The following is a 12,159-nucleotide window of genomic DNA, read 5'->3' as shown; positions in this document are numbered from 1 at the left end:
TGAGTGTGTTTGCCCAGGTGTATGAGTGGATGGCGACCTCCCAGTAGAGTCTGTGCTATCAAACACTGTCTCTTGGGGGACCTGGGGGAGTGCTGTGTTGTTTTAACCCAGGTTAAAACCAATGGGTCTGGGTCTTGGTCTGGCTGGGCCTCATACAGCCACAGTGGGGCCAGAACCGGGCCCCTCAGTGGGGATCCACACACTTAAACTTCACCTCTTCACGTCATTTCACCACACAAACAGAGGATAATTATAGGGGACATATTATACCACCCGGTGTGAGTGTGATTAGCCTTACAAGCTATTTCGAAAATCTGCCCCCTATGACATCATTAGTGGGCGTGTCCACCTTGATCTGTAATGGATAGATCAGTCTACCAGCCTACCCAGTGGACTGAAGTAAACGTTGCTCATCTATCCAGCACAGATCTAGGTGGACACGCCCACTAGTGATGTCATATGGGGCAGATTTTCGAAACGGCTTGTAAGGCTAATCACACTCACACCTGGTGGTATAATATGTCCCCTTTAAAGTCTCAGCCTGAATATGGCTTGACGAAAGAGAAGCTAATTCAATGTCTCCATCTCTCTACGTCTCTCTATCTCCTCTGAGTCTTAAGAAACCGATGGAGAGAATATAGAGAAGCTTAGTGTTGAGCTACACGGGAGGTCACTTTCATTTGCTTTCTCCGCATTCAGGTGCTGAGACATCAGCTATCCCCACCAGGCTCAGACCAGGAATCCCAAAGGGGATTTGCAGTCATTCTTCTTCACATTCTCCCCTGTCATTTACCCTGCCTCTGATATTACTAGCCTGAACCTGTACACCTGCACACTGCTGCTCCCGTTTCAACCAACCGTGATACACAGCAGTATCCTTGTCTGCTCTCTCTCTCGCCATCTATTTCTCTCTCTTTCTCCCCCCTCTTTATTTCTCTGTTAGCAACCCTCCCCAGCTCACTTATCTAATGGAATTTATGAATATGTATGGAGGGAGTTCGGGAGTTGAGCCCCATTTGCATTCAATTCGTACGTTGCCTCTTCCTCTCTAGCAACCCCCCCCCCACCCCCTCTCTCTCTCTCTCTCTCTTGCTTGTGTCTGCAATAAAAAGTGACAGTGCATTGCCATTGGCCCCTCCTCCCTACACCCCCTGCACATCACCCTCCACCCCCCTTTGGTCACCTTCACAAAGGACGTACCATCTGGTCATTGCCTTGTGGGCTGTACTATGTTACCAGGAGTAGGATGTGGGGGAGCTTTATGTAACGGTACAGTAGATGGGCCAAACCATTTGCAGATGCTATGCAGGGAGGGTACTTAATTATAAGTCGGCATGCGGCCTGGCGTTTAACTAGCGGCTTCTCGTGGGAATGTTCAGTGATGGAGAAGAATCAATTATTTATGGAGTAAATTAGATATTGGCCTCGGCATTACCAACATGTCGCATTACGTATTGCCAGGCCATTAAGGCTGTGGTTTTGAATAATGATGTTAATACACATGACCACAGCCACATTCATTCCACTCTCACCAATAAAGCTGAACCTGTGCTTAAGCTATAGGGCTGTTTAAGTTTTTTCCTGTTTTCCATCCATTTCTAACATTGACTCTCTACTTTCTCTCCCTCACCCTCCCTCTCCCCCTATTTAGGAATTGAGCTTTGTCTGCCAGACTGGCGCTTTTCCATGACTATGGTGGCCAGTTTTCTGATGGTGGCAGGGCAGCTTTTGATGCCAGGAGTCGCAGCTTTGTGTCGTAATTGGCCAGATCGGGATGACTGGCAGGTGCTCCAAATCGTTATAATCAGCCCCTTCGTCCTGATGCTGCCCTACGTCTGGTGAGTCCAACCCTCCGAGCGAGGGTTTTCTTTGCGTTCAGAGCCAGGCAATAGCTTGTACAGTACACGCTTGTATTACGCCGTTTTGGAGCAGTACACAGCGCGCTCTGTTTGGACGCTCAGACAAAGCTCTCTTTCTTCTATTGTCCCTGTTTTTGTCTTCCTTCTGTCGCCTTTTTCCCTTCTTGCACTGACACCCTGGGCCTATTGTTGTCCTTAGTTCTTTCGTCTCTACTTTCTCAATGCCTCCTCCTCTGCCACCTCCATCTATTCCAGGATTTTTCCTGAGTCTCTCCGCTGGTTGCTGGCTACCCAGCACTACAGAAGGTCCAAAGTAATGATGCTACGCATTGCCAAGAAGAACCAGGTTGATATGACAACCGAGCCCAGCGGGGTTTTGATAGGTGAGTGGGTCGAGGGGGCTGTGGTTGGGGTATCACTGATCAAACGGCCGCTACGTCGGGCCCCGACAACAGGGCTTTTATGATAATGCTTAGTTTTACTGCGGCAGGATCGGTCCTTTTGCTAATTGGGCTGTCGATGAGGGCCCCCCCCAAAAGCCTTCCTCTGCTTGGGTGATGGAATCGGGATGCAATACAATGTACACACACATCAAACCTTGCATTGTCTGCTTATGAGATGAGGTCCAACACCATGAAAACACACACACAGGCTGTGTTTGACCAATCATGCGTCGTTCTCTCTGGCGAATTATAATGTCCTAATAAAGAAAAGGTCCCAAACCCATTTTGAATACACCTTTTAACAGTTATATTATTATAAATTGTACTATTATATAGCATAAAACAGTGGTCCTCAAACCATTTTTACCCCCGCCAATATGTTTCTTTAAGCCCAGTACTATGAGAATATAAGAATATAAATAATGTATTTGCATGTTCTTTTGAACATGACATGTTTTTTTGTTTGCTTTTTACCATTTGAGAAACACTGGCATAACATAACTGCACACTGAGCATTTTTATCATCTTCCCCTTTTGATGGTCCCCTTCCAATCATTATAGCAGTTTTTTCCTAAGCCCTAAAGCCCACGGTCTCTCACTTCCTTCCTGATCAAAGAGGCCTGACTTTGTCTCCCGCTTTCATTTTACCTAATCAGAGTTGGAACAGGAACTGCACAAGAAACCCCAAAGGACCTGCATCGTCAAGATGATGAGCACCAGGAACCTGTGGAAAAACATTGTGGTGCTCTGTGTCAACTCGTAAGTCTGGCCGTGGGTATCTCAGCCGACGGGGTTGGGGGGGGGGGGGGGGGGGGGTTGGCTTGTGCCAGTCCCTCTTGCTAATCAAATCCCACATAACTCAATGTTGTTGTTTTTGACTGAATATCCATTCCATACATGCTCCTCTCCCGTCTCCCGTCTCCCGTCTCAGATGCCTTCGAGTCTGAATGTACTCGACCCTAACATCTCCTTCATTGCATTAGCGACACACGATACATAGCAGGTCGGCAGGATGCGGATGTCTGTATAAATGTGTGCTTGTGTACGTGCGCCCTTAGGTTGACGGGCTACGGGATCCACCACTGCTTCTCGCGCAGCATGATGGACCCTGAGGCTCGGCTGACGGCCATGTGCCACACCGACTACTACACCATGGCGGGCATCGCCCTGGCAACTTGCCTGGCGGTGTGTCCGGCGGTGGCGCTGATGGGCAGGCGGGGCGGGCTCCTCACCTTCATGATCATCACCGCCCTGGCCTCGCTGCTGCAGCTGGGTCTGCTCAACCGTGAGTAACACGGTCGTACAGCTCTCCGGGTGGCGATGGGGATCACTGGAAATTGGGAGGCTAGACGCTATTATATTTGACAAACCATGCATGCAATCGGTCTGTCCTCGCCTCTTATGGAGGAATGTGTACGTCCTCGTTTAGGGTACGCGTACTGTGACCTTTCGGTATAACGGAGTACACACTGCCCTCCTCCCTGTTCTTGACCCACATCCAGGCTATTTGCTCATTGTTTCAGGGCTGGCAGTTAAACCCCCTAAAGATTTCTGCGAAAGGCTTTTCCCGGTACACTTGACGATTGATTTCTGCTTGGCTTGCTCTCTGTGTGGGATCTAATGTCGTGTTCCCTTCTGTTCAATTCCCTCAATGTTCACCGACACGCTGATGGAATCCAGTGATCGGGAAGTACAGCCTTCGTCACGACACAGGTATGTCTCACATGTTGATCTTGGAATAGAACAGTGATTTCGAGACATTTCTATTTAGCCCTATATATACAGTATATATACACCCTTTTTGGCGGGAATAAGGTGGACTGTTTAGCGCCAGCCTTTACATTAAAAGGATGTGGAGTGAGCAGTATATTCTCTCTGTCTGATTGAGTTTGGGATTTCATTTTTGGTGTCTAGTGCTGCGAGACACACTGAACCGGAAGTTCTCTGTGGCCTTCTCCATCATCGGCATGTTCTCGTCTCACGCCGTCAGCACGCTCAGCATTTTCTTCTGTGCCGAAATCACGCCCACGGTCATCAGGTGAGCTTCTTAAACCCACTGAGTTAGTGCTGCCTAATGACTTACATACACGTCCAACGCCTTGCCCAAGGAGGTAGCTAGAAGTGCGAGCATATGGCAAGCCGAATTGTAATTTATTAACTAAGTTTGACTATCCGGAATTAACATTATAGATATCAACAACTTCTTTCTGACTAGTCATGATTACATTTTGAATAGTTGGAATTTTGATTCAAGATATCTGTAACGTAATTGTGACTAGTCGAAACGACTGATAGAGATATCTGTAATTCAGTTTTGACTAGGCGAAACTGAATTACAGATATCTGGAATGACGTCACGGAAAAAGACATTCAACTCGTCACACATCTTAAATGACAATTGCAGATATCTGTAATTCAGTTTTGAAAGGCAGAATGAAAGTTAAAGATATCTCAAACGTAATTTGAGTGCGAAATATATGGCGTGACATTTTAGATATCCAGAAATACGTAATTTCCCCATGCCGCCATAATCAAAGAAGAAGTTGGTTAATTTCCTTATTTCTATGGGAAAGGAGCAGTCATGGCGTTGGCTGTAATTGAAAAAAACATCAAAAAGTGAATGATGATTTGAACGACAACGACCTGCTCCGCTCCCGCCTAAAAGCGGGAGGCGGTCCTATCATTTGTCATGACAGATATCTGAAACGTCATTTTGCCTAGTCAAAACACAAATTCAAGATATTTGTAATTAGATTATGACTAGGCGGAATGAAAGTTACAGATATCTTCAATTTTAGATATCTCTAATCAAAATTCCTTTCAAGATATCTATAACTTCATAATAGATATCTACAACGTCATTTTGACTAGTCGTAACTCCAGTTAGAGATGTCTACAACGTCATTTCGCCTAGTCAAAACTTAATTACAGATATCTGAAAAGGAACATGTAGATATCTTGAATTGAGGTGAATTAAAGATATCTTGAACTGGAATTATGACTAGTCAGAATCAAATTGTAGATATCTCAAACTGGAATTACAGATATCTACAATTCAGTTGCAGATATCCGTAATTCACAAAGTGGATATCTGCAACTGAATTGTATCTGCAATGAGAAACCCCATAGACATGAATGGCGAAAATGACGTCATTTCGCCTAGGAGGAATGTCTTTGTGGATATCTGAAATGATAATTGTGGATAGGAGGAATGTAGTTGCGGATATTCGAAATGTTAGATTTGACCAGGCGAAACTGAATTGCAGATATCTGCAACACATATCCAGTCTAGCGAATTTATGTCAAATCGGCTTGCCATAAGAGCAAACTCGATTGTACAACGCTGAACTTGCCCACTTGCGCCATCTGGTGGCCTGAATCTACCATTGAACGTTTGAGTTGGTGTCCTGCTTTTGCCTCTCATTTTGTTGTGTATCGGTGTGTACAATGACCCACCATTGTCCATCCGTCTGGTCTTATCCTTTTAGGGGTGGAGGCCTTGGCCTGGTGCTGGCCAGCGCCGGCTTCGGCATGCTCACCGCCCCGATCATGGAGCTCCACAACCAGAAGGGCTACTTCCTGCACCACGTCATCTTCGCCTGCTGCACCCTGCTGTGCATCATCTGCCTGCTGCTGCTGCCAGAGCCGCGCGGCCAGCCGCTGCCCGAGAGCCTGGCAGACGGGGAGAGCTTCACCCGGCAGACCCTGCTGCGGCCCGGGGAGCAGCACCTCCTGCTGGCAAAGACAGACAGGGACTACTCCCGCGTGCACGACACGCCCATCCATCTCACAGCCACAGGCAGCGCCACCGTGGCAGCGGCCACCGCTCTGGCAGCGGTGCCCGCCTCATACGCCCTGGCGACTGGAGGAGAGCTCCTCGACAACTGTGCCGTAGCCAATGGGGTGAAGGCGTCGTAGCGGATAGCGGTTGGGTCACGCTGTTAATCATGTGGAAAAATGTAACCTCTTAGCCTGTGGGGTTGATGAGCTGGTAGGTGCCCAGGGAATTAGATTTCAGATTAAACCAAAAAAAAAAAAGGAAAAATTTGTGTAATGAAATGACAACTCTGATTGAATGGGGAACAGACTGGAGTGTTGTGTTGAGCCAGCAGCTCAATGTTGAAGGGGTTTGTGATTGTGCGGATTGTGACTTCAAGGACTGCAGTGCATTAATCTCAAGTCAGTGCGCACTACTGATGCAAACCAAACAGTTGTGGTGGTTTAGGTTTAAGATGATTTGGACTCACTGTACTGTCAACCTTGTCTCCTGCCACAGAGCAGCAGAGCCAGTGTACGAGGGGAGATGAGAAGACCAGAGAGTAGACTAGCACTCAATAATGATCTCTGTTGTTTGGAGTTTGACCTGGTGAGAGAGGGGAGCTCACTGCATTGTATTTTATTTTTGGGTCATTTTGCACTTAAGTCCAAGACACAATCAAGTGCTTGTAAGTTTCCAGCCAACACATTTAAAATCCAGGGATTGGCTGAAACACTACAACTATTTTTGCATGACCGTGCATAAATGGGTTTATATTATGATCTGCATTTCCTCTACTCTGATGTGTTGTTCCTTCACTAGAAGTCCATTTGGCACTTTATTTTTTAGTAAGTTAGTATGGTCAGTGTATACACGTTTTGAATTATCTTAGTAAAGGTTGTATGATGGCTGATTTAACAGCAGCTGGAGACTATGGCAAACTGCATGGACGGTATGCCAAAACTGAGCAATGCCAAAATAATGAAGTACCTGTGAGTTGAACAGACATTAAAGTAATCAGCTTTACTCTGTCTTATGACACGTCTCAGAAATTGTATGGCTTTATGATGGTTTTGTTCTTTGACAAAACATTAACAATGTAATTAAAAAAAGCTATTTATTTTGTCATGTCGCCAAGGGCGTTTTTGTTGCTTTAGCTGAGATACCTCCTAATTGTATTACAATTTCTCCCATACTCTCACACTCCCTTTATTCTGTGTGTTGTGGTAATGTTATTGGTTGTTTATCCTTTAACTACAATGTATAAGTTTAGGCTGACATAACGTGTTTGGCCATGCCAAAAAAGCACAATGTTTATAGTGGTTTTGAGAACGTGTTTGAGAATTAGAATAGAGCAGCAGTCTGCTTAGTCCTAGTAGTGTATACTGTACATGTGTACAAACTGTGTAAGGTATTCCTTTGGACTGGAGACAAAATGTAAGGTGACAGTGCCATTTGTTGACAATATATGGGCCATCTACTTTTTTAGAATACAGAGAACACCAAGAACAATTTTAGCAGGGTCCAAAACTAATGCATAGCCATGCATGCAACGTCCTCCACGTTGTTATCACCTATTTAATATTCCTTACAAATGTCAATATCTTATGTGGTCTGCTAGTTTGTTTTCAACAAGGAAATAATTGGAAGGGAGAAAAAAAATCCCAACCACTAATTTCTTTTTTAAGTGTTTTTTTAATACGATGCATTTGTACAAAAAGACATAGGCCTACATGTTTTGATAATAAACCATTTAATTTATTGATAATGTCAATAAATGAACACCTGATTTGATGTAACAAAGGGGTCTGCGTGTGATTACAGAACATGAAATATCTATGTAAGCCTCAGTTTTTGTATTATAAAAAAAGCAAAGTTGCATTAAAAGAAACCAAAAACGATACAGGGTTTCCTTCCTGTCAGAGGCTAACTACAAAAGAGGGCTATGAGATAACTGATAGGAGGATAAATCATTAAAAGTGTTCCGGGTGATTGCCCATCTCCTTTTTTATCCTATCCTCCACCTGCAGGGCCAGGTTAGTGTTGACCATTGGGAGATTATAACTCACAAACACTTGCTTATTGGTCTTCTTTGCTGCAAATTAGAATGGGGAGAAACAATGTCAGAACATTTTTTGAGAATTAACATGTTATTTTAGATTTGGTTGACTGATAAGACAACGTTGTTTTATCTTCACCCACATCAATGTACATTTTATCAGTCTACACAATAGGAGAAATGCAATACGAATGGTTGATGCAGCCAAATTGTTATGTGATCGTTACAATTTAAAAGTTATGTTAAATTGGATTAACTACTTGGCAATTATAAACTATCCGGGTCCAACATCTTTAAAATAATTCAACTGGTTATCCTCCCTTATAAAATCCTAATAGCTTGCCACATTGAACATTAGGTAAAAACACATTCATATAACTACCTAATCTCTGTGCCAATGCATTTGGAGCGGTCTCAGATTTATCTCCCATGAGGAGCATTGATAACGGCACGGAATCCTGTAAATGAAAAACATGGGTCACGACATTCGTTGATCGTTTAAGAATTGATGAGAAATAATGTACTTGATTCTTGATTACATATTTAATGAATAATTTACGGTCTTAGACTGACTGGTTTTACTTTGTGCAGAACATTAAATGGTCGACACATCGACTTTTATGATAAACTTACAAATTTGCTAATCATCGAAACTGCCAAGTTGGACAAGGTTGGACTCGCCCCGACCCAGAGGAAGAAGCCGCCGTTCATCTTCATCACATGAAAGTGTATCGTTTGCTCTGAAATCTTTTCACAAAAATTGTAAACGGTAATGGCATCAAATGCATCTCCTTGTTCGGCTCCACTCATATTGAATGACGAGTTTTAAATGTTTATAAACAATTAAAAAGCATGCGTTACGAATGTACGGGCTAGTCTCAGGCTTCGGTTACTATCGGTTTACTGTATTCTCAAACCTGACTTGGCGCATACATCCGGGTTCTATGACGAGGAGCGAGACGAAAGCAATCGATGCATCGATACAGCAGTCCTGCTTGCTCTGATATGAGAATGTTACAATACTAAAAATTTAGATCTATGTTCTAGGTTGATCATTTTTGCAGGAAGTTAAAGACAATAAACCAAATATTTTTTTTGCAACATATAAACAAAATAATAAAAATTACATATGCATACACGATACATAGCATAATCATCAAAAATGTTTATAGGTATCGGAATAAATAGGAATACAGGTGTTTATTCAGGTATCTAAACTTCTGACACAAATGAAATTAATAACCAAATGGTATGAATCCTCATATCAATCATTTTAATTACCATTATAATTAGAGTTGTCAGACAGTCCAGCCTAATTCACATTTCATAATTCATTTATCCATGTCAAATTCATCATAGAAAATAAGATTGTCATTCATCCAAAAAGTCTTCCACCATTTTGTTGAATTCGGTAGCGAATCTCAGGTGAAGATTATGTTTTCCCTCTGGATTCACATGTAAACTACAATAAAAAAAGAAAAAAGAAAACGTCAAGCAGTGAATAAAATCAACTTAACATATTAAATGTTATAATAAATATTATTCTACATTAATAAACATAATACATTAACATTTTTGGACAATTCACCGTGATCCCTTGATGTGTTTGAGAAGGTATTGTGGATGGAAGCTGGGCACCATGGGGTCTTTCTCGCCATGGATGATGAGGGAAGGACAGCAGATATGGGGCAAAAGCTCCATGCAGATGCTCCCTGTAACAGGATGCCAAATTATGCATAGATTTGGTTCCCATCTATGTTGTATTTCGTATAATAATCGTTTTCTACTTCACATTTCTACTATGCCCAAAGACAAGGAATTGTTTGATCTTCGTGGTTTTAAGGGAAACCCTTAAATGAAACCCTTACATTTTCACAACTCTTAAACAAACAATATAATCTAATATAAAATAATTCTCTGGGTCTACCCCCGATATGAACAGCTGGTTAAATAATAGTACAGAATCTTCAACTTCTATGGGTTACCTTCTGGTCTGTGGGTGAATTGTGAGATCCCGTCCACCCAGGCCTTCCAGATCTTAGGGAACACCTCTGCTCCATACATGTCCTCCATGGGCTTCCTCATCCTGGCACTCCACTTGGACACATCGCTGATCGCTAGGCACATGAAGAATCCACACGGCCAGGAGTAAGTCACGCACAGAACTACAATCTCAGTTATGTTATATTAAAATACTTGTTAATGGCAGCAGGGCTGTAACCATGGTAAATGCTGAGGTCTTGTTGGGAGACGTAGGCGTTGGATCCCCAGACGACCATCTTGTGGATGAGCTCTGGGTTCCTGGCTGCCAACACCAGACCTGTGATTCCTCCGTCGCTCCACCCCAGCAGAGAGAACCTGCTGAAGCCCAATGCCTGGCACGTCGATGGATTAAAAGTACTGAGCAACACTGAGAAACAAAACAGTCTATGCCAACATATTCACAAATATCTACTACTGTACCGACAACAGTACAGAAAATAATTGAAATTGAATTCTCATGAGTGCCCCATCTGAACAGAAAGGGGGAACATTGAAAGTACGTTAATATCAATGGATTCATTAATTATGAGATTCAACACACCACCCGTTTTACAGATTTAATTAAACAAAGGAGTTATAATCATATGCATACTTGAATTATACAGGTCAGACACGTGAATTAGGTTTATTAGGATCAATCTGGTGAATGGAATGGTCAGACCTTCATCAGGTCTACTGCATCCTTTGCGTCCCTCTCAAAGAAGTTCGGAGGGAAGTCTCTTTCAGGAGGACGAGAACGCCCGTAACCACGGGGGTCGAAACCAACAATGGTAAACATCTCCTTGTTCAGAGACTTCAGCTGAGGACCAAAGTCGGTCAGAGTGCTTCCTGAGCAAACAAACACATTCTTTGAGACTGTGACCTGGCTATGTTGTAAAAATTAAATAAAAAATGATTGCATAAATATATTAAAATATATTTGAAGGTGCATTTTACCCAGAGCTCCAGGGATCAGAAGCACAGCATGCTTTCCTATGCCAGTCCTCTCATAGTACAGTTGGACTCCATTTATGTGTTGTCTGCCTGCTGTTACTGAAGAGCTAAACAGGAAAACCATCCATAGCAGGTACACAAAAAGACCCCCAATCCAATGTATGCATTCCATACCGCATTCAACCAAACAATATAAGACAACGATTTAATATCGAATGTGGTAAATAAAAACAAAAAACATGTTGTTGTACATGTTGGGTATATCGATGCCATCTAGTGTACAACATGGAAAGAACTAGCCTAAAGGAAGAAGAAAATACATAGCAGGAAAAGAAAGTTCATAGGCCTACCATGCACAGTAAACATACTGTAGACATATTCCAAACATAAATTAAAAGAAATTTGATTCTCGAATTGTTCAGCTGTTTGATATATTTATATATATATATATGCAATAACTAACTTGCACAAGAAAAACATTTACCAGTAGGGCTGAATCGTCTTCTTTTGTGATAAATTTCGCAATGCGCCAAGACGCCTTGTTAGTATCAACGCCATTTGTCCAATGAAACACTAGCAACTATACTGTCAACTATAGTGCATTTATTAGGCTACAGCGCAAAAGTGACCGCGTCTGAAAGACTTTAGAAAGTAGGTCTGGGTCCAGTGGATCCAGTCGATCCAGTGGATCGTGGAGCATTCGACCATCGATTATGTGGCATACAAAACGACGAAAGTTCGAACACTAAATGTAAATATGCTATCGTTACGATTCTTCCATTTGTAGGAATAATAATAAAATACATCGATGGATCAAATAGTAAATAATTAAGGTCTCTTCCTTGTCCGCATTAGGTACCTCCAATCAAGCTTCACGCTGATATATATATTTTTAAATGACCCACTCAAAGTTTCTTATTGACGTCCCATCGTTAGTAAAACGACACTGGCACTGCATATGCTGAGCCTATAGGCTTATATATTCGATTTTCATGATCTAAATAATGATTACAATTATATAAAATTAACATTTGAAATATAATATTATTATATTTGTCGACTTTA

At 42.6% G+C, this 12,159-nt stretch overlaps 3 protein-coding genes across 3 annotated transcripts in view; 1 reads left to right on the top strand and 2 right to left on the bottom strand.

Moving 5' to 3' along the window:
• slc22a23 (solute carrier family 22 member 23) overlaps positions 1-7,184 on the top strand; it is a 15,393-nt gene extending 8,209 nt beyond the window's left edge. Inside the window, exons 4-10 of the mRNA XM_030373489.1 lie at positions 1,652-1,838; positions 2,115-2,242; positions 2,959-3,061; positions 3,361-3,587; positions 3,983-4,015; positions 4,217-4,340; positions 5,791-7,184. Of these exons, the coding sequence (XP_030229349.1) occupies positions 1,652-1,838; positions 2,115-2,242; positions 2,959-3,061; positions 3,361-3,587; positions 3,983-4,015; positions 4,217-4,340; positions 5,791-6,220 (1,232 nt within the window). The 3' untranslated portion in view covers positions 6,221-7,184. The remainder of the gene's footprint in view (positions 1-1,651; positions 1,839-2,114; positions 2,243-2,958; positions 3,062-3,360; positions 3,588-3,982; positions 4,016-4,216; positions 4,341-5,790) is intronic.
• Positions 7,185-7,734: 550 nt separating this feature from the next.
• psmg4 (proteasome (prosome, macropain) assembly chaperone 4) lies at positions 7,735-9,213 on the bottom strand. Its single transcript, XM_030373494.1, has 3 exons — positions 8,752-9,213; positions 8,501-8,576; positions 7,735-8,154 (listed from the first exon to the last, which is right to left on the bottom strand). Exons 1-3 carry the CDS (start codon positions 8,926-8,928, stop codon positions 8,033-8,035), a joined length of 375 nt encoding a protein of 124 aa, XP_030229354.1. The 5' UTR covers positions 8,929-9,213; the 3' UTR covers positions 7,735-8,032.
• Positions 9,214-9,268: 55 nt separating this feature from the next.
• bphl (biphenyl hydrolase like) lies at positions 9,269-11,883 on the bottom strand. Its single transcript, XM_030373492.1, has 7 exons — positions 11,579-11,883; positions 11,098-11,201; positions 10,823-10,989; positions 10,340-10,493; positions 10,104-10,235; positions 9,707-9,830; positions 9,269-9,580 (listed from the first exon to the last, which is right to left on the bottom strand). The coding sequence occupies exons 1-7, from the start codon at positions 11,650-11,652 to the stop codon at positions 9,490-9,492; spliced, it is 846 nt and encodes a 281-aa protein (XP_030229352.1). The 5' UTR covers positions 11,653-11,883; the 3' UTR covers positions 9,269-9,489.
• Between the last annotated feature and the right edge of the window lie 276 nt (positions 11,884-12,159).

This window comes from Gadus morhua, chromosome 12, assembly GCF_902167405.1.
Source record: "Gadus morhua chromosome 12, gadMor3.0, whole genome shotgun sequence".
Lineage (NCBI taxonomy): Eukaryota > Metazoa > Chordata > Actinopteri > Gadiformes > Gadidae > Gadus > Gadus morhua.
The sequence above is the reverse complement of the archived record's forward strand: the minus strand, read 5'-3'. Positions and strand labels throughout refer to the sequence as shown.

What these genes read in the sequence shown, in the direction of transcription:
- psmg4 (XM_030373494.1), bottom strand. Translation starts at nt 8,928, where the DNA reads ATGAGTGGAGCCGAACAAGGAGATGCATTTGATGCCATTACCGTTTAC. An exon ending in TTTCGATGATTAGCAAATTT is followed by an intron (nt 8,577 to 8,751) that starts GTAAGTTTATCA and finishes TTTCATTTACAG; the next exon opens with GATTCCGTGCCGTTATCAAT. An exon ending in TGCATTGGCACAGAGATTAG is followed by an intron (nt 8,155 to 8,500) that starts GTAGTTATATGA and finishes TCTAATTTGCAG; the next exon opens with CAAAGAAGACCAATAAGCAA.
- bphl (XM_030373492.1), bottom strand. Translation starts at nt 11,652, where the DNA reads ATGGCGTTGATACTAACAAGGCGTCTTGGCGCATTGCGAAATTTATCA. An exon ending in AAGACGATTCAGCCCTACTG is followed by an intron (nt 11,202 to 11,578) that starts GTAAATGTTTTT and finishes TTTCCTGTTTAG; the next exon opens with CTCTTCAGTAACAGCAGGCA. An exon ending in AGACCTCAGCATTTACCATG is followed by an intron (nt 10,236 to 10,339) that starts GTTACAGCCCTG and finishes TCATGTGCCTAG; the next exon opens with CGATCAGCGATGTGTCCAAG.